At 42.0% G+C, this 21,973-nt stretch overlaps 1 protein-coding gene across 1 annotated transcript in view; it reads right to left on the bottom strand.

Moving 5' to 3' along the window:
* ezrb (ezrin b) overlaps positions 1-21,973 on the bottom strand; it is a 28,575-nt gene continuing 6,602 nt past the window's right edge. Inside the window, exons 3-14 of the mRNA XM_068576974.1 lie at positions 20,578-20,661; positions 14,366-14,461; positions 11,953-12,227; positions 10,959-11,042; positions 10,719-10,865; positions 8,260-8,356; positions 7,575-7,738; positions 5,905-6,035; positions 5,619-5,779; positions 3,804-3,896; positions 3,217-3,462; positions 1-2,201 (exon numbers count right to left, since the gene is read on the bottom strand). Of these exons, the coding sequence (XP_068433075.1) occupies positions 2,037-2,201; positions 3,217-3,462; positions 3,804-3,896; positions 5,619-5,779; positions 5,905-6,035; positions 7,575-7,738; positions 8,260-8,356; positions 10,719-10,865; positions 10,959-11,042; positions 11,953-12,227; positions 14,366-14,461; positions 20,578-20,661 (1,743 nt within the window). The 3' untranslated portion in view covers positions 1-2,036. The remainder of the gene's footprint in view (positions 2,202-3,216; positions 3,463-3,803; positions 3,897-5,618; positions 5,780-5,904; positions 6,036-7,574; positions 7,739-8,259; positions 8,357-10,718; positions 10,866-10,958; positions 11,043-11,952; positions 12,228-14,365; positions 14,462-20,577; positions 20,662-21,973) is intronic.

Below are 21,973 nucleotides of genomic sequence, written 5' to 3'. Positions count from 1 at the left end.
TAACCATAGATTTGTCTTTATTGCCAATATGTTGAACACCTCATTATAAAATCCTGTTCATGTACAAAGTGTTTCCATGACAGTGTCAGTAGATGCTCCTCCTCTTCCTCTTCCTGCTCCACCTCCACGAGAGAGGAGAGATGCGGGTGCTACTGTCAGCGTCCGTCCATTGTGACCAAGCTGCAACACCAAAGCTCTTTGCAACGTTCACACCCAAAGAACTACAGCAGCGGTGTCGAACATACGGCGTGGGGGCCAGAACCAGCCCGCCAAAGGGTCCAATCCGGCCCACAGGATGATGATGATGATGATGAAAATTGAAATGAGCTACGTCTCTGCAATGTTTACACTTTATAACAAAATGCACTGCTGTTCCTATTTGTCCTAATGAGACTAGCCAGCCCGATGCCGGATGCCCGCATATGGATCCCACATGCTCACGTACTGGCTGCTGCACAACACTGTGAAGTGTAAGCTAGCGCTCATGCAGGAGCCCCGGGTGAAAAATGTCTGTCAGAAAAGAGAAAAGTGGACACAGAGTGTCGGGTTTCCAAAGAAAAATGAAACGGGTCCAATTTCTTCGTACAGGTAAATGGGAAGCCATTGTGCCCGGTGATGGTTCACAGCACTTTTCAGTGCAGAGGAATATAATATTCTGCCCCACTGTGAGACTCCCCACAGCGAAAAATACTAACTTGCAAGGACCATGGAGAACAGAGAAGACTTGTTGGTTGTCAAGAAACAGCCGTCTGTTTTTATACACAGCTCTCAGGAGGTTTTGTAATTGGTTTGCTTGTTCATAAAGGACGTTTTCAAAAATGTACTTGTACTTTTTTTACACAAAAAGAAAAAGAAATTTGGAGATGTTGTTATTTGAAAGATATTATGCAATACCGTTTTATGTGTCACTGGAGATCAATGAATATGTGGCCCATTAACTAAATTGAGTCTGACACCCCTGAACTAAAGGCTCCCGTTTATTTAGTGACAAAGCACCTCGGCTACAAAGTGAAAACAAACTGTCTGGCACCGATTCCTGCAGAGGAGCAGCCAGCGAGAAGTCCACTGAGAAGGCTAAAAGCATACAACACATGGCCGTCTCCCACTCCACAGCAACTTGACACAGAGAAATAAAATATATCAAACCTAAGCGTCCAGTCAACACTGTGATCTGAAGGATGAAGACGTTCCTCAGTTTGCTGTGAACAGCACTGCAAGAAGAAGCTAATCAAAAGTACCGAGCTTGATAACAATCTCCTGAACCGATTTACTGACATGCAGCTGGATATTTCCTAAAGTAAAAAATAGTCATAATTTACAGTTTCATTTCTATAATTTATGGATCTAAAGGAAATTGTATGGTGAATATATAAAATCTTTGAAACATTAAATGTTTTTATTATCATTAGTAGATAGCAAAAATATACAAACCAAGATGAAATACCCTTTTCAATGTCCCATATACAGCATAAATATCAAACTAGGATGATTTTAAACTACTGTATAGCAATATTAAACATAAATGGAAGTGTTCAAATATAATGTAAAACAAAAACATTTTCCTGCTTTGACTGTTTTCCCCCTTTCTGAGTGGTCGCTGTGAACGACAAACTGTCCTTTTCTTCCTCCACGATGAATGACTGACATCAAAAAGAAGCGAGGCTTTGATTACATATCATATGTGCACATCATGTAATAATAATAAAATTAGGCTAGTCCCACTACTTCATCACACCTCTGGATAAAAACAATAATGATTTGGTCTGAATTTGATCAAATGACACACAATCAAATACACAAATAAGATCGGAAACACTAAGAAGAGAAAGGTTTTGGCACTAAGTTTTCTTTGAGGGATTTGCAAAGCTCTGAGCGCTCCAAACAGGAGTGTCTCTCTCTCTGTAAGTGATGCTTATACTGCTCCAGTTTAGTCAGCAACTGATGTGTGTGTTATACATGAGTTTAAGCGTGTTTGTGTGTGTCCATGTGTGACGGCCGAGATGTCGTGACCATTCAGAAAGGGTGAGGGGCTTTTTTTATAAGGCCTCAAACTCATCGATCCTCTGCTTGGTGTTGCCTGATCTGATCTGTCGCAGTGTCTTGTATTTGTCTCGGCCGACCCGGACGTTCTCACTGTGAAGAAGGTCGTTCTGGGTATTCTTGGATTCATCACGTGCCTGAGCCAGCTCTGAGGTCAGGGCCTGAGGGAGCAGAAGAGGAGAGGAGGCATGAGAGGAAACCCAACGTCTCCTACAAATATCAACACCACAGTAGTGCCACGTGTAACTGTAACGACCTCTGCTGTGTGCATCACTGCCGCGTTCACTTCTCCCTGGAGCCAGCACTCATTGTCATTTTGTGCCATCAGTTTGTGAGAAGAAAGTAGTGTAAATGGTGAAAGCTGTAATCAGACCCAAGCTGACGGTGTTCCAGTACGACAGGACAGAAAACCTAACGGGTTTTTCTCCAGCCAGGTCATCAGGTTGGCAATATCAGTGGATAACAATGCATTACGCCGCTATTTTGCTTACAAACAAGGCAGCAGCATGTCGTCACATTGAAGGTTCGTCCGACTTTCTGAGTTGGAAATCCGACTTCAGGCGGAGTTTCAGTGGAAATTTTCAACATCAAATTACGATTTACGATCAAATGGAATGCAGAAAAAAAGAAAGCTGAATTTGTGGGGACATTTTAGCTTTAAAATGATTTACATGTAGTAGTTGTGATGTTGCAACTGTTCTTTGTGCGGCCAGCCAAAAGCATTTGGTAATTGTGGTAACAAGTAAAGGTGTCAGCGCATGAGTACAGGTCGTGACACACTGACACATTACAAGGGAAAAACAAAGTTTAGAGGAGGTGCCGTGTTAAACTGTCCTATTCCGTCTATTTTAGCAGTCCAACAATAAAATGGAAGCAAAGGATAGTGACCACACAGTTATCTTTCCTCCAGCGATAATATAACACACAATTCCTGCTTCTGTTTCTGGTTCTATCTGTTTGTAACTTTTACGATACATTCGGTTATAATTGCAGTCTTTCCTAGTATCCTCATGGTCTGTTGTTTCTTTGTGACCCCAGAGATGACAAACAAACACTTACAGTAATGTGTTCAAAACACTTGGACGATGAGTGAAAGATATCGGTCATATAACCTTAAATTAATTGAATAATGTATCTGGGGCTTTTGGATAATTGACTTGAATTCTCTGTCCTCACCTTCAGCTGTTTCTGGACGCGCTCATTCTTCTCGGCCTCGGTCAGGCGATCCTCCTCCATGCGGTGGTCATTGATGCCTTCAGTCTGCAGGTCGAGGTCAGCGCTGTTCGTGCTGGCGTTCTCTTCGCTGTCGCTGTTGTCGTCCATAGGTTCGTACATGGGGGGAGGTGGAGGCGGGGGCGGCGCCGTCATCACCATGTGCAGCTCCTCCTTGGTCTTTATCAGATCGTCCTGGGCCTCTATGGCCTGGAATGAAGAGACAGAGTCAGTTTATTTTGTCTCTGAATGTGGCAGGAAATCAGATTTCTTTTTTTAAATTCAACAAAATACAGTACAAACATAAACATAATCTCCCTCCCTGACGTTTCCTTTTTTTTTAAATTTGATTTGTTTTAGGCTGAAGATTTCAAGCTTAACTCTTCAGTGAACAAGATAGAGTACATATGTTTCTGTTGAACAGTTTTGTCAAGTGGAGAAAGAGTCTGAACAAATCTAATGCCGTCGTTGTAGGCTTAATGTGCTGTACTTGTCTGCTAATGCGCTGCAGTGTATTGCACACTGCAGGTGCCCTCAGTTTAAGCTCTCACCCTGAGCTGCCATGAGTCGGCCTCCTCCTCCTTGCGTTTCTTGGCCTCTTCCAGCAGGCTGATCTTGGCGGTGTGCTCTGCCAGCTCTGCAGCCTGATGATACAAAACAAAAAGCAGACACACTTATTGAAGAGTCCAGACTTAATATTTGGATTCAAATACGATATTTATTTAAATCAGGTAATCTCATTGAGATCAAGAGACCTCGGTACAGTAAAAAAAAGAAAGAAAAACAAACAAATAAAACAAAAGCACATAAAATATAATAATTGATAATGATCAAATTACACAAAGAGCGAGCCCTGGTCTTCATGTAATGTAATTCTGAAAGTGAAAGTGAATGTGCGTCTCCGTCCGCGACGACGATGTTATGTGAATATTAGGAGTTGGTTCATCAAGATGAACAGTTGTTGCCAATAATTCTTCTGTGAGGCACAATTAATCACAGTAGAGGAAGAAGGCGTGACGAGACGATGTCACTAAAGGAGCGCGTGCAGAACGTGATGATTGTTTCATGTATTCATTTGAGGAATGTTAGATCCCACAGATATGTTTACAATCTTTTGTCTCTTCGGTTTAGGGACGCCTTCTGCAATCATGACGAACTCGCTCAGGCTTCAAGTCTGTATCTATTGAACTTTGACATGTTTTTTTTGCGGTTAGCCAGGCACAAAAAAAACTTTTCAAACATCTTCTCAACAGCTTAAAACAAGCATTAAGTCATATTGTCACTTTAAGTTACTGTGCTTTTGAATCACTGTTAAACGATTATCTTGACTGCAGCAAACAAGAAAAAAGAAACCCTAAAGATTACTGTAATTTTCAAAGAGGTTTGGGTGACTGACAGAGATTTTACATTAAAAGGGTAAAAACAACATGTCTTGGCTGAGCAAGAAATCACTGTCTGGATTAAAAACATAAAAGACTTTTCGCTAACTTCATAAAAATGTAAATATAGGCAATCATCTGAATTTCAAACGCATTCAGAGCTCTCAACCGTACAGAAACCTCTGAGCAGAGCTGCCTGCTGAAACGTATCAAGACCCTGCAGGTGTTGTGGTATATTCCTTGCCACCACCACATCAATGTGAGCGGTTTGTAACTGAACAAACTGGAGGCTCAGCGTTAACCAGCACACCTGCTTTAGTTGTAAAGTACTGAACAAATTCCAGCCTGCGGTGGTGCACTTGGCTGCGACAGTGTTGAGTTAAAGGTGTTCAGCTGAAAAACTGGTCTCTCAGTGAAAACACGCAGTGAAGTTACATGCTTTCAAACTCTGCCGTCTTTTTGAGACTTAATCCATCGCACGAGCGTCTTAATGGGGTTCAAGTGTAAAAGGCGTTGCAGCAGGTGTCTATCCTGCAGTACAGCTGTGAATGTGGAGAAGGAACCACAGGGTTACTGTCCTGGCTGTTAAAGAGAGGGAGGGAGCACACAGTCCTGTGGCTGGTCCACGGACGAGCGGCTTGGGCTAAGGGGGCGGCTAGTCTGAAGTAACGGGGTGTGGTTCAGCTGGACGCTACAAAGTGGTTTTGTCTGGAGCTCCAGTAGCCAGGCACTGCTGAATACATCACCCTGCAATGCGTCTGGTACAGACCCAAACAAAGTACGAGCAGATTATAGTGAGAAGACGTTTGAATTGACCTGATATTGTAAACAAGGTGCGACATTTCAAGATTGTGTTGATGGACATGTGAGGCATATCTTAAAACATACATACAACACGCTACAACAATCTAACAGTATGCATATAGCGTATTTGCAACCTAGTTGAAAGTCTCAAAAGAATTGCACACGTTTGTTACAAATACTGACCAGCTGATCCTGACTCTTCTGCTGGTCCTCGGCGTGGCGGGCCAGCTCCTCTTTAGCCAGCAGAGCAGCCTGGCGTTCGGCCTCCAGACGAGCCGCTTCGTCCTCGGCTTTCCGCCGCTCCTGCTCCAGCATCATGGCTCTCTGGCGCTGGTCCTGCAGATCTACCACCAAGACACGGGAGAGATGTGAGACCAGAGTGTTTCTAAAGTCTCAACAGAGATTAAATAAAATCATTATAATTCTCCTCTAAAGGGCTCAGTGATGTTTGGGCCCCGTCGCTCCTCACCTTTCTCCGCCTTCTTGGTCTTCTCCTCAAACTGGTAGAGCCTCATCACCAGATCCTGCTTCTCTTGCTCCATCTGCTCCTTCTCTCTCTCGATGGCCTCTCTCCTCTTCTTCTCTTTCTCCAGCTGGGCCCTGCAGATAAGACACAGCCGCCGTGAGCTGACATGGTTGATGCATAGTTACGACTGACAAATGACAGTCAGTGAGGCTTCGATATGGCGTCAATAAGATCCTGTTAACAGCTGCAAGATGTGAATGCAGTCGTCAACAACAGGGATTCTTCAAAGGTTTGTAGGGCTGCAACTAAATTAGTTTGAATAATTAACTAAATGACGAATGATTTGAGCTAAAAAATGTCAGAAAATAGGGGGAAAAACTTATCTGTTCAATTTAAGAAAATGACTGGTGTGAAATTTGTCTAATGCAGCAATTGACAATTTTTCTCATTCTTGATCAATAATGATGATCGACAGTCGATTTACAACAACATAATCTATGTAAAAGTTTTAATGTAAGCGATAAAAGGAAACACTTGAATGAAGGGACCAGATATTTCTGTTGGAGGGCCAGGTTTGCCTCATTGTCCTAATCCTTTATTATTATTCATTGAATAACTTGTTGCTGCACTAACAACCTGACATCTCCCTGAGGGTTTAGTTGTGTTTAAATCAGCCATCCTCAGAGACGAGGAACTATCTAGTAACTGTTTTTGGACATCAGCCGCCGTCCTACTGTGATCTCCTGCGTCTGAACCCTAACTCAGTCTGCTGGTGACCTAATGGTTCACCCACTGGTATTTACTGGGCTGTCTCCCGGTGTTACTTCACCATGTTTGAACAGCTGTACGGGACAGACAGCGTGCCGACAGCCGGAGCTGAGACCAGGGTCAACATCCACTTTCAGTTCAGCCAATTTAGGAAGCACATTTCCCATACTTGAAAAGGGAACGGAGGGTTATTGCCCAATGAATGGAGGCTTCACACATGTTGAACAGCATTACAAGAAGAGTACCTGCCGTTGATAAAGCTGGTTCAGACTGAAGAAAACAAGGTCAAACTGCTCATACGTGCACTGCTGGTCTACATATATACGTTATATGATTATAAACTGAATATATTTATGTTTGGGCTATTGTTTGGACGAAACAAGACGTCCCCTTGGGCTGTGGGAAAGTTTGATAGGCAATTAATCACTATTATCTGACTTTATAAAAAATCAAATGATGACTAGATTAAACAAAAAAACAATTAGCCAATTAATCAATAATGAACACAATTGTAGATGCAGCCTTAAACTCTTGCAGCCTTACCCATTTTGAAAAATCATTTGTTTAACAATACAAATAAATGTATATACATACATATACACAGACGCACAATTTTACTCAGAGACTGAGATAAAGATCAATTCACTCTTAAAATATGATAAATGTTTGCGCTTGTGTAAAACTAAATCTAAAACAACAGATAGTTTTCTCAGAGGTAATAATTTGACAAAAGGTCTTTGTAGAGAGATAATATAAGAATATATAAAATACAAGCAGAAATTCTATAAAGAATAATACTGAATGACTCATCCTTGTGAAATACATTGCAAAGTGTTAAATAGTTAAAAGAAGGTTTTCCATTATTGTGAATAGTGTTTGGGACGGTGGGAACGTTTTGTATATACCTCTCCATCTGTTTCTGTTGCTTCTCCTCTCGGGCCTGGGCCTTCATCTGCTGCACCTCGATCGTGTCTGGCTTGCGACGACGCATGTACAGCTCATGGTTGCCCATGCACAGCTGCAGGATGCGCTTATTTATCCTCAGCCTTGCTGCAAGAAACACAAAGTCCTGGGGAAGGAGAAACAGAAAGGAGGAATATGAAAGAGGGGAAAAGTGAACAAACACCAGGTGGAATCAAGCGTTTAGCCGCCTGTTAAAAGGACTCCAGTGGAGCTCTCGAGCAGATGCAGGCAGACAACAAAGAGTAGAGGCTGCGCCACTAATAGTACAAGGTAAGATAGCCTGAGCTACAGAGATAAGGTATATAACATTTACTTTTGTGAGGGTTTGGAATCCTGCACTAATGGGATTATTTGGAAGGCAGCCCTGGCTATTTAGTATGCTACGTCAGACCGAGGATATGTCTATTGGTTTTCCTCTCCGCTTCAGAGAAACATGATGCCACAGGTACAAAGTAAGCACAGAGCTTAAGAACAGACGGACGCTGCAACTTAATAGGCTGAAAGCTTCATTTTATCTGCAGGGAAACATTCATAAACTAGAGGAAATTGTAAAGGAAACTTTTCAGGGAAGTATTTTCAAGATAAGACGTGTTAGCATATGTGAAAAACTGCAGAAGTGTTACTCACCGGAGATTTTTTGTCAATGGGTTTGATGATGAACTTCTTATCGTTGAAGGAAATGTTTCTGATCTCACTCCAGGGGAAGCCAATCTTTGGGGTCAATCTGAGGAAGCGATGACATGCACAAGGGCGTTAGACTGTGACACTGACTTGCTGTATGGCCACAATGTAATAATGATGTTATCTAACACAACCCACTGCTGTGTGACCTGTATCATCAAGAAAAATAATTAATTAGTTGTAGCTCTATTTGTTATAGTAACACATATAGTTAAATGTGTCGTGGGGACATAATGAAACACTAGACTATTTCAGGCAAATCGTTCATACTGTGGTGTTGATAAAACTCTGCATCCAGTGTTGCAGCATGGGGGATGAATCTGGGGTGTGGCCTGCCGCTCCATTGTGCCAGACAAAGTGAACGGATGCCAATCTCATTCAGCACAATACGAAGTAGCACAGTAAACATTGACAAGCCGATAGTGTTGTAATCTAGAAAGGCAGCCATCCACCTCGTTGCGAAAGTCTGCTGCGAAACCATACTGCCTGAACAGGAATTTCTCTCAATTACTGACCCTGACACATGCTTATGGAATTAAGAGAACAATGTGGAAGTTATCTCAGCGATTGAATATTTCTACCGGTTATTGAGCCGTGCTTTTCTCAATGGATTCATACCAGGTGAAATTACTGTTGTGAAATAGTGCAGCTTGCAGTGATTTAGGAAAGGAAAGACACTGTGGTTGGCAAAAATGTATAAATATCATAAATAAGTTAAATGTAAATAAAAACTATATGAAGTTTAGTCAAAAACACAAATATATTCAGTTTTCACACAAGGTTTAAAAAAGCAGAAACTTATAGCAGCTAAAACTTATAAATATTTTTTATTTCAGCTCCAAAAACTCAGACACAATCTTGCCTCAAGGAAACCTCTCAAAGTCCGCGCACTTTAAAATGAGCAGCGCTGAGGTTCGTAGAGCAAGAGGGCGGAAGGAGTTAAACCAGCAACAGGCTGTGTCTGAGCAGAGCCTCGGCTGCACCGCTGCATTGTGGGCCGGCTGCCCTCATTGGAGAGACAGTGTTGTAGGTTAGCCTCACATTCTTAAGTGCCGCACAGCTTGAAAAACCAGTCGGCGGAGCCATGGTTACAGCAGAGGGCACCGTGGAGGAGAGGCATTTCTTTCCTGATCCCAGGGAGCACAGAAAGAGACCGACTCCCACGGGAACACAGGGGGCCGGCGCAGCCTTTGATGTCAAACCTTTCTGACCACAGTTGAGACACAATTATTGTCTCAATGAAAGACTGGATGAACTTAACCAAAAAAAAAGCAGTTACAGTAACGAAACAATTTCGACGTCTCATACAAGTTGAAGAATTTGCCGGTGAAGGTTAAATTAGAGACGTGTCATGCTTAACTTTGCCACTACCCGCTCACCAACTGCCTCTGGTCATTTCTTCCACGAGGACACAGAAAGTAGACCAGCCTGCGTTCAACAGACATGAAAGTTGACACAGTGCAGACAGTTTGATGGGAAAAGCTCAAATCTGGTGGTGAACAAAAACCTCAGCCAGAGCTGGAAGGATTTCCAGCACAGAGCCAATGACTGAAGGCACCTGGGATGAAGTGCTCCTTTAACACACTTCACTCCAGTAACTCCACAGACAAGGCCACCAGCCACAGGAGATCTCCCTACTCATTTCACCAAATAGAGGGTGATTACCTCCCAAACTGTCTTGCCCTGTAAACCAGAGCCTGTCAACACCCTTTCACAGATCCCAAAAAGAAGGTTTCCCTTGAAGCACAATACCAAGAGTCATCAAAACAAACAAATACAAAAGAGGAATATTGACTTTCCTGTCTTACTGTCTGTGGGTAAACATAAATGGGGGGTGATTAACTACAGATATGAACCTGGACAAGTCTGAGGTTAGATCAGCTCTAACTCAGGGAGGACATTAAATAAATATAAAGGCTTTCATACAAATCATCGTCAGTATAGATGGAACAACGTGTACCTTGTGATTCAAAGGGTGCGGTTAAGTAGCATGGAGAGTAGAAATTGTATCCCGATCAGCAGTGGTGTGAACAAATGATGTATTCTAAATATTTCTATATGTATTTAAATAATTCATGAGACAATGATGCACACACAATTACTGTGATCTGTGTCCAGAACCCTCAGGATAAAACAGTTCAGCTCAAATGGGCAAAGTTTAGATTTGAGATCATAAAGACACAATAAGCATCCTTTTTCAAATCTGCCTCTGGAGATACTCCTCCCAAAGACTATTCATTTGGCATCGCTTGTTATTCCTGTCGTACTGTCTGCAGAGAAACAGGAATAGTGAAGAGGCACAGACAGAGACCTGGCTCAGCTGGTTTAACTCTCACAGAGCGGCAGCTTCTATAGCGGCATGCAGAAGCAGACAGGACAGACACCAACAGCAGTACAGTGCTTACTTGTCGTCCTTTTCATAAATGTTGAGTCCCAGGGCGTCCACTCCGAGCCACAGCTCTGTCCCTTTCTTGTTCTTGATGTCAAAGTAGTTAACTCCGTACATTTCCAGGTCTTGGGCGATCTTCAGGTACTCCATCATAGCGTCCTCCCTGCAAGAATCAACAGAGCACAACAGGAAGTTATTCTTTCAATGTCTTCTTATTAACTCACAAAGTGAGATTATAGAAAAAGTAGACACTCACTTCAACATCCCACGGTGCTCCTCGTGCCACACCTGAATCCTCTCCTCCCACTGCTCTCTGGATAACTTGTGCTGCTCCTGGACTCTGCAGAAAGCGAGAAGAAAGCAGCGAAGATCAGCTACGTGACCGCACAAAGACCACGAACAGACGAGACAATCGGATATCTTTGGCTTTGGTTTGACGAATGACTATTGAGGCGATGGTGGGTCGACAAAAACCACATACACTTCTGTACTCGTGTGGATATCCAACAAGGTACCATCCTACACAGCTCTTAAAAATCAACAGCACTGCCTGTGATCGTGACAACCTCAGGACACAGTTCACATGGTTACCCACAATGACCTCAAGACTTTGAATTTGTCAAGACACAGGGATTAAAAGACGATCATCGTGTATTTGACAGCGTAATTGAGCTGTTTTTTTTTTTAAACATTTCAAAATCATTGCATGATCCTGACCTTTTCAGGCGATGACAAGAGCAGATATAATTGTACATGCTTGTCACCAGTCATTGACACACCCACGCAAAGCATCACCTGCTTCAACAGTGAGAAACGCAAAGAACACAGCCACCATCTTGGCACACTGTTCATTGTGCGTTGGACTCTTTGAAGCCTGTGCCATAATTAATCAATCATGAGAAAAAACTATAAAGTGCTCTGGTGCAAAGAATGAGACACTCTGATATATTAAATGTGAGTTAGGTTGTGGATGCCGAGAAGGCTTAATTGACAAATGTTTACAATGGCAAATTATAAAAGATGACACGCAAACACCCACACAAATGATTCAAATGTTTTAGATGAAACGCAATCTGCTTGTTTCTTTCTTTGGCTTCTAGATTGGAGATGGTGAACTTTAGTTTTTTTTAGTTCCTTCTTCCTCTAATAAGCCTAGCCATCACCTACACAGCATCTTGACTTGTGATCTAGGCGTTACTGTAACAACAGAAAGCTTCATTCACTGTTCTGAACCTCCTGGCATATCTCACCTGTGTGGCAGCAGGCGTTCAGACACCAGGTATCCAGGCTGGTGGACATCTTTGTAGTAGTCTCCAAACTTGGCCTGCACAGAGTAGGAGGCGAGCAGCACGGCTGTCTCCGGTGGACAGTAAACCTCGTCGCTCAGGATACCCTCCTTCACCTGGAGGAAGAAAAGCTTCTGGGTGATGTCCTGGATCAGCTCCTCATACACATCCTCAGGGAAGAACTTGGCCCGAAACTTGAACTGCAGCGGGTTCTCCTTCTTCACGTCCTGGGACGACACCTGGAGAAGAATTACAACTTCGTTAACATCCAGCATCGTGTGAGCATTAAAGGTATATTTGGACATTTTGTGAAATAGGCAAAATAAAAGTTTGCTGCTGCTGATTAGACAAGAAGATTTATACCACTTTCTTATTTGCACAGGCTTGTTGCCCTGCAGCTGCTCCACGACAGACTCAGGCCAGCTGATCGGCCCTGTACCCACTCGTTATGCTAAGCTAACCTGCTGCTGGCTCCAGTAACACTGACGTGACACTGGCGTCAATCTTCTCATCTACCTCTTGGCAAGAAAATAACCTACTACTGTAAAAGCTGGATTGTGAGTGTACTTGCAAGTTGAGTATTATCAAGAACCAAGATGTGATCATCCGGGAATTATGGTGGTTTAAAAATATGTTGTGATAGTTTAAATCATAAATAAGTATACGTTATGTCTTTTTAAAACCTTTTTATAGATTAGGAAACCGTTTACAGTTCCGCAGTTTAATGGCACTGTCCTGACAGAAAGGGGATCTATCGCTCTCACAAAGTGGAAATACACTTATTAAATAACTCGAAGCTACAGTACATGTTTACACAATTTGTCTCTTCCTCTAATTTCAAAACAGGAACCAAGCGGTCTTGATGGAGAGAATGAGGCCGGGAATATTCCAGTTTCAGCGAGGCATTGTGCTGATGAGCTGCAGCGCCGCGTCAGCACAGTGTACAGTTTACTGCTGCTGACTGAGGCAGGCGTAACCCTTCCACTCTCTCTCAGTGACCGTTGTTTATGATTATGAATTGCAAATAGGCAGCTTTTGAAGTTCCCTAGTTAGATTAATTTAGTTTCAATCAGGAAACCATTCATCAGATTGGATCTTACTGTATCCATTATATTGCTTACAGTCTGTAGGGCAGCACTATTAAGCATAAGTGCCAGTAATCATGTGTGTATTTTAAAAAGTACTCAGTACAGCTAAGTAATTTAGCGTTGCACTCCTGTCACATTGTCAAACTCACAATGGACAGTTTAAAAGTAAAAAGTTTAGAAATGATGCATCACCACCAGAGATTTAGTTGATTTCCTTCCACACATTATTCCTCCTTGTGTCGTATTGTCTTAGTTACCCACAATGCAACTTGACCGACAACAGTTTCGTCAGTGATTCAGGTTATTCATGCCAGTAGCTAATGCTAGTGTAATTCATGCAAATGTAGCCCCAAATTTATCCCTCCAAGCAAAGATGAGGAGGGAGCTACATTCGGTCGGGTCAGAGTTTTTTTTGTCATTTTCAAACTTGTATTCTTAAACTCCAACAGATGTTGACTTAAGTGACATGACTTGCTAATCTGATTTTGCAAAGCAAACTTCAAGCCTCAAACGGCCTGTACATTTGTTTGCATATGAACAGCACTCCTCAAGTCCCATAAACAGACTTAGATGTTTAAAATCAGTTGAGCTTTCCTTCAGGAGACGGTTGATGCAGAACTAATGGCTGCAGGGGTTTGTAGATAATATAGAAAACAATCTTCAACATCTAGAGTTCTGCTTGTTTTCTGACTTCATTTCTCTGGCTGTTTTGCTTTTTGCATATAAAACGTTCACAAGTTAGATTGTGAGCCTCTCAGAAGAAACCATTAGTGAAGGTACAGTAGTCTGTGTTTACTCAGGGACAAAAGAGAAGAACCCAAACAGTTCTGGTTCACGAAGAGTTCACGCTCTTGTCAAATAAATCCACCTTCAGCGGATTTCATGTGCTCTGACCCCCAAGAAGACAGAAACCAGACAAAATAAGCCGCTCCGTTGGAAGAACATTAGAGAACATGAATATATACGTAGTGCAATATGTTGGCTACTGATTGACTGAAAAGTAAACACTGGAGCTCAAAGAAAGAATGCATTCTTTCTCTATTGTTTATACATAATGAGAGAGGGAAAGTTACTGAGCAAAATTACTTTTACAACTTACATTGTGAAATGACTAGTGTGACAATATAAAGAACATAGTATGGTCTAATTTTTTACAGCATTCATAAATATAATCCCAAAACTTTGGGGAAAAAAAAAATCTTCCAACCCTAACCAAATTAGTTCTCAAGAATCTGAAAATTGGAGCATTATTTAAGACAAAAAATGCATTTTTTTAAGATGAATCTTACCTTTTTGTCCAGTTTTAGCCAAGTGTAGTAACCTTTGCCGTCCATGTACTGAAGTCCAAAGTACCAGACTTCACGCAAGCCAACGGTTTTCACCACCTGCACAGAGAAAAGGAACGACAAAGTCTTAAAATATACTGCAACAAATGACTGAAACAAATGATTATGGTCACCAATAATTCATTAAAAGATGTTGTAGTCCATCACTTTCTCTCCAGATTGAAGGCAAGAAACGTACAATGAAAACAGTTTGTCGAGGCAGATAGTTGGAGTGATACAATGTTATCTAAGAAAGACGATGCAGACACTTTACTAAACTTTTCCAGATTAAGGATAACATACTTGAAGGAAAAACAGCTTTGAGATGATGATCGCCTCTCAGAATTCAGTGAGGCAATTTCTCCAATAAATGTAAATGAATCACTGATGGTTTCTTTCCAGCTCAGCGAGGAGTTATGAAAAGGTTTTTGAATGCTTTACAGACGCTGGCAGCCTGATCTCACCTTAAGGTGACATACTCAGGTACCCGCTAATCTGCTAAACAACCCTTATAGTATTACACATTCACAAGCCTGAGTATGAACTTTGCAACTGTAATGATACTGTCACCTGTTAGGAAAAACACAAGTACACTTTAAAACGCTACATATTTGTTTCTGAAGCAATTTGGCAAATATACGTGTCACGGGAAGGGAAACCAATCGTACTGGTTTTCTATGATGTAAGAGAAAATTAGTAAATCCTGACAGCTGTCAAGCGGCAACTTACAAAAACAATAATCGAAGTAGTCCAGATACGTTTTATGCTAATAGGGTAATTGACGTATCACTTTTGTTCTAACTGGAACCAATAATGAGTCTCCTCATGATCAAAAGCTACAGCAATTTGGTAATTATTGGGTAATTCCTCATAACGGTGTGATTTTTCAACTAAACACTATATTAAGAGTGTTTTCTCGCCTTGAAGAAACGCTTTGCTCACATCTCTCTGGCTGTTGCAATATGCCACAGCACACATGTGCAAGCCGAGGATTGGTCTTTCACAAAGTGGTCCTATTGTTTGACCGGTGAGGAAGAGTGATACTGTATAACGAGGGCGTGCTGCATGACCAACATCCTGCCTCTGACTCAAAGAACCGACTGAGACGGCTGGAGCATGTCTGCTGTTACGTTCTGGCAAAACTGCCACGGACAAAACTGCTCATTATTAACATTGAAAAGAAAGATTATGAGCCTGGTTTTATTTTCAACCGCAGTGGAAACACAGATGGAATGTTCTCAGATTAGCAATTTGAAGATTTCTTTCAACCAAAAAGTGAAAAACCAGTAATAGTTCTGGAATAATAACTTAGCAGACGGAGTTACTATTTTCCACTGAGCTTCTGAGGGGGAAAAAAAGGCATTTTATGGCAGAGTGGCGTGGAGCAATTTTCCAACAGCACATGTAGACTTCATGTTTTTTTATGTGTGTGACGTTGTATGTGGGACGGACTCTGTGCCGGGCCTTTTTTGGACATCATCGCTGTCAAATTCCCCACCCAGTCACCAGGTGAGGTGTGAAGTTGCCCGGGTGAAGTTGGAATCAACACATGGCCACTCCGGCCGAGCCCATTCCTGATGATAAGCTCCAGCCAAGGTTAAAATTAAAATCAAACTGCCATCTTTTAATAGCTGACACAAAATACAGGGCAGGCTGACCTGAATGAAAGAGGATACATTAATGGCTTTCACTCAGGGAACTTTTCTGATGGATTATATTTAGTGCAACAACAAGTCCTGGAAGACATCCTGAAAGGAGAGAGGCTGCGTCCCACCTGTAATGAAACTCATAAGGCCTCAGAAAACAATCGGGCCTTTCATGGTGGTTTTGCTTTAGGATCCACAGAGTGAGAGGCAGAGAAAGCGAGCAGACTACCGTTCAGACACCTAGAAGAAGCGTTCTCTCAGGGGATCAGCTCCCGGAGAGCAGCTCGGTGCAACCTCTGCACAAACAGGGAGGTCACCATTTTAACCTGAAACAACATTGTATTTCACTTGACAAATAGAGGAACTAGCATTAATTATACGCTGTACATGTTATGAACACCTGCTGTCAAAGGAAACTGAAAATAGTACAGTTCATTAGAGGAGGATTAAATCTGAATCTGGGGACGCAGGTTTAGTAAAGTGACATCGCAGCAGGTTGCTTTGGCAGGCTGCCTTGACTTTAATAAGTTTCTCGGCCGCTACAATGTAGACCGAGCGCTCTGAACACCTCAGATATTCATTTGAAGTAACATTTAGGTTAGTAAGTGACATGTTTTACTTTTGGAGACCTTTTCCATACCACAGAGAATAGAATTTAATATCAGATTAATACAGTATGAAAGTAACAGTAAACCAGTAGCGAGGATTAACTCTTTAATGATTTATTATCACATTTCTTTAGTGCTTACCAGCAGTAAATACCATATACTTCTAATTATATAATGTTGAGATGTTGATTTTTGCCAAATAACAAAGCTTACTTGCTTTGATTGGAGTACTAGTAGCGTTGAGTATGTAATATAACCCGCTGAGAGCTAGTGTTAGGAAGTATGAAGCAGTCAGAAGTTCAGGATAGCGTTAATGTCGAGCCCTCTTACGCAGCCAAGCTGTCCTCGAGCAAATAAATTCAGAGTTAACTAACATTGATACGATTTTGTCGAGTACTCAATTAATTGATTTAATCAACAAATCTGTGAAACTGGGGTCCTACACAAAGAATCAAACAAAAGCAAAACTTTAAATCGTGTGTTCACCAGAGATGTTCTGATAACTATTGGGGGAAAAAAGACAATAGTTTTTACTTAGATCGACACTTGCACATTCTGAGCTTCCTCGCTACGAGCTAGCAGTAGAAATGTTTTTTAATATTATTTTTACTTTATATGTGTATAATAGCTAACTAACAGCCAACAGGCACATACGGAAAACTGTTTAGAAAAACCTTACTGCCGACAGCAGGCCAGAGATCATACTTGAGATTTGTCAAGTCGGCATCATTCTTGCAATGCTTTCAAAAACGCAGTGAAACAGTTGCAATAGGGTTGAAGTAGCAGTCGTGGAAGTCAGTCACCACCCACTTTACACTAGTTTTAGATTGAACTAGCAAAAGTGCATTGCTACATAGGAACAGGTATCAGTCTGCAGCGATCTGACAGACAGCGAGAGTTTCTCTGCCTGGTTCATGGGACCTCGGGCCCTGTGGTGAGAGAGAGGAATGCCGCTGGGCTGAAACAGCATTACTCACTACATCCTCTGGGCTGGTGAACATGGAGTCTCCAGTGACTTGAGAGGGGAAGGGAGGGGACAGACCCCAAACAGAGACCAGCACAAAGGACGAAGGAGTGTGTTTGGTGGTGGGGAAGAGGCAGTGGGTCCTGGCCCAAAACAAATGGGTCTATTGCTGTCACTGGGACTGAATAGATGAGTGACTTGGGAGTTTTCCAAAGAGTTTAACATCTAATAATAGTTCAGCTATACAGAAGAAAAGCCATCATGCATACATGTTGCCTCTCTGGATTTGAAACAGTTTTGCTGTCATTTTAAATGTGACTTTGACATATGGGTTGGGTGTATAATTGAACTTGTTTCATATTTTGCTCCTGGCAGTCTGTCATACAAACTATTCAGACTTCAGTTCAAGACATGTTCTCAGTTTAACACCAACCCTTCTTCTGCTTTTACCCAATCCAAACCAGTTCTCATGAGCTGACGCTGGGAGCTTGTGAGACCACAAGAATACAGGAGCCAGCATCTGGAGATCGGGTCTGATCAGTGGCAAACACACCGAGGACAGACAGAACTAACCAGTAAAGCTACTGTAAATCGGGGCTTCTGGGAGTTTTTCTAATTAAGGGTTAAGCCAAAACGAAAACGAGCAGCAGTGAACAGTCGTATGGAAGTGAAACTGTGCGGGGGGGGTGTATGGGAGTGGCAGAAGCGACTCCTTAAGAGCAGCATGACAGGGACTAAGGTTGTGATCAGCGCAGACCACACGGGCCACAGCAGTCCTCACGCTCACCCGAGAAATGAGCTCACTGCTGCTACTCAGCATTTCCGCGAAACCTGTCTAAAACTATGCAGGAGGCTGTAGTCGGCTACAACAACACAAGTACAAAGCAGGCTCCTGACTTTAGACGCTGTGAACAGGCGTGAAGCTTCGTAACCGTTTCCCTGCTCAAATAACGAAATTGTGTATTTGCACTAAAATAGTGCACTGCACTGACTCTGACACCTTCACTGTGTGTGAGTGATTATCTGTGGCACACCCCACTAACAGCCATTCTAACAAGTAGGCGGGGGAATTCACCAACACCTTCAACTGGGTCCTCGGCTATGCCTTCCTAAAACAAAACGACGCATTGAGAGCTGATAATCAGAGGGCCCGCTGGTTTATGTTTTTAAAACACAAGTGTCAGAAGTGCTGACTTCACCAAAATACAGCCACACACAAGCAGTGACATCATTATCACGCAACCATATCTGAATATGGCTGTTATTCTAAATATGAATATGGCTGTAATTCAAGTTGACCTCTAGGGATTTTTAACAGTACCGTATTTAAATGTTTTTTTATTACTAAAAAGCCCTGACATTCAGCCGCAATACACACAGTCGGCTACACTTGCCATTGAAAAACAAGTTATACAGGAAGTGGCTAAAACAATGCCTTTCCTCCCCCGGTGCTGTCATAAAGCTTCAGAGGAGCTCACTCTACTGACATGTCATCTACATTTAGGTACTAAGCTTCACAATAGAGCTTTACAACTAGAGGAAGTGTGCAAATTAAAAGAAAATTCCCTAATCCTGAAAAAAAAAATTCTGTGAATGAGACATTATGTTTCTAAATAAACAAATACAATAGGAAAATGTGGGTGAGATTTCCTCAAAAAAAAAAGGTGCCTAACACCATAGGGGTTCATTTATAGTTTACGTTATTGTGGCCACTGCTTCTACTCTCTACTGAGTGTGATTTCCTGCACGAATGCTATTAATTGTTAGTTTAATAAATGTCTCATGTCCTCCATGTTAAACTGCATTTTTCCCCGACAGTAAACCATTTATATTAATCCCTGAACCTCAGCGGGAAGACAGAGACTGATAAGTATACTTGAAGCCAGAAGCTCCTGTAATCTTGTCTGTAGCAGATAACTTTTCAGACCTGGAGGTAATGAATGGAAAGAGCTTTGGATCGGTGATAATGAGGGCAGACTTTCTCCTTTCCTACCACAGACCTCTGGTAGTGACGGCAATTCAGTTAGTTAGATGATGAAGGTTGTAGAAGTTTGGAAAAAGAAGAAAAAGAAGTAGGTAGAGATATAAAGCAACAGCAAAGTATAGCTGGACACAGATGTACAGAGAAGTTTAATTTCATTTGTGATCAAATAAAAAAAAAGAATTGTGCTTCCCTTACCGAGAGTTAAATGAAAAGATAGATACCACTGTTGTTGCATTAAATCATTATTTTTGATTAGTTAGCTTAGCTTAGCATAAAGATTGGAAATGTAAACAGCTAGTCCGTCTCTGTCCAAAGGGAACTAGAGCCACTGACCAGCACTTCAAAAGCTCTCAGATTAACATAATATATCTTGTTTGTTTAATCCCTTCAAAAAACAGTGACGTGCTGGACTATTTCTTGGCTGGGGAAGAAACTTCCTGGAGTTTCTGCTGGCTGGCAGATAAATGATCTTAGCCGAGAAATAGTCCAGCACATAACAGCAAAACATTTTACGTTTTGTTGGGATTAAACAAATGAGGTGTGTTAATTACTGAGCTGTAAAGATCTAGTAACAAAGCGGATGTATTTAACTCTGGACGGTTTTCCTGTTTTCAGTCTTTGTGCTAAGCTAAGCTAACACGATTCTGGCTCCAGCTTCATATATACCATACAGACATAAGAGTGTTATGAACCTTTTCATCTAACTCTCAAGACAGCAAAAATGTACTTTATGTAATTGTTCCTTTAACTCTAGAATGAATTTATTGCATATGTATTGCATAGCAATATTTGCGTTTACAAATACCGCTAGGCCATAATTATCTGGCTTGTATTGATTGTTTCTATAAATATTAATTAATTACAAAAAACTGTTAATTGTTTGTTTCCCCAAAACCTTTTTAGAGTGAAATTGACACCCATTGACGAGTCAATACAGAGCCGAGGGGCCAATAAGGAACTAATTTGGACCGTACCTGGTCAAACAGCTGCTTGCCGGTGGTGCTGGGCTGGATGGCAAACTCCAGCTCAGCATCCATGGTGGTGACGCGAACATTGACCTGTGGAAAAACAAGAGCAAACGGGAGTTCAAAAGTGGACCACAGCAACAGAGAGGCTCTCATAGCTAAAGGCTTATACGTGGTAAACAAGCAGAACACTGCTTTGGTGTGTGTGTGTGTGTGTGTGTGTGTTTGGTAAGGGGGTGTATTTGCAGAGTCAACACATGGGGCTCTGTGTTTATCTCTACTTTCTCAGAGCTCAGATAGATTCAATGGGAATTTTGCTTCAAAATCAGAGGTGGTTTTTTGCAAGGAATATTCAGTGATAGTTCTCTAACTTTTGATTTGAAGGAACGTTTGATTGCTATAAAACGACATATCCAAAGGAGGATGGATGGATTGAAGAAAGGAGGGCTAAAATAAAGCAGCGACTTCAGTCATTTACAGAAAAAAAAGGCATTCAGTTCTCTGGTTAATGATCGATCAGAGTGGCTGTGTATACAAAAAAAAGAGTGGGTCATCTAACTGAAACCTGCTTCAGGAGCAGAGAATGTAATGTCCACGTACAGGGATCCACCCCAGTAATTGAAGTGCGATTTAAAACCCATTACAAATAGTATGACTCCTGCGCTGCACGGAATAATGAGAACTGACGTCAACTGTGACCCATAATGGAAGGAAACAATAATCTGTATTGTAAATTTGATTAGTAATCAGAAAATGACATTTCAATGCAACAATGGACAAATATTTACAATAGCTGCTTTGAGGTAATGCACATACCGACTTTCACCTCTGTGGGTTTATTGGCAAATGTCTCTTTGCGGGGGTTATGAAAAGGCCCTCAATGTGTTAACTGAACTTATTAATGCACAGTGAAAGACGACACAAAGGTTAGTGGACACAGAGTGGAGACAGAGAGAGAGAGAGAGAGAGAGAGAGAGAGAGAGAGAGAGAGAGAGAGAGAGAGAGGGAGGGAGAGAGAGAGAGAGAGAGAGAGAGAGAGAGAGAGAGAGAGAGAGCTAACAGAGCTCTCCAGTGACATCTTTCATCTCCGGCCCATTGTGAGCAGCGCTGGACAAATTCAATGACGCCCACTGGAAAAGGGACGTCTGGCCTGCAGCACTGACTTGTCTAGTGATTCAGATCTCCACTGATTCCCATGAAGCTGCGCAAGCTGAGTAACTAACTGACAGGCTTGAATCCAACAGAGAGGACAAATCCAATCACAGCATTGGATGGAAAGCGCCTCACCACAGTGCCGTCCAGGATATTGTAAGAACACATTAGTCTAGACAGTGGATTTTCGAGGATGCCCCATTTTTTTTCTCCTGCCTTCAAGTACGGCGACTCACAACCCAGGAGTTGCGGC

Source organism: Clinocottus analis, unplaced genomic scaffold (assembly GCF_023055335.1).
Source record: "Clinocottus analis isolate CAN_PGR_092001 unplaced genomic scaffold, fCliAna1.0.p SCAF_15, whole genome shotgun sequence".
NCBI classification, from domain to species: Eukaryota; Metazoa; Chordata; class Actinopteri; order Perciformes; family Cottidae; genus Clinocottus; species Clinocottus analis.
The sequence above is the reverse complement of the archived record's forward strand: the minus strand, read 5'-3'. Positions and strand labels throughout refer to the sequence as shown.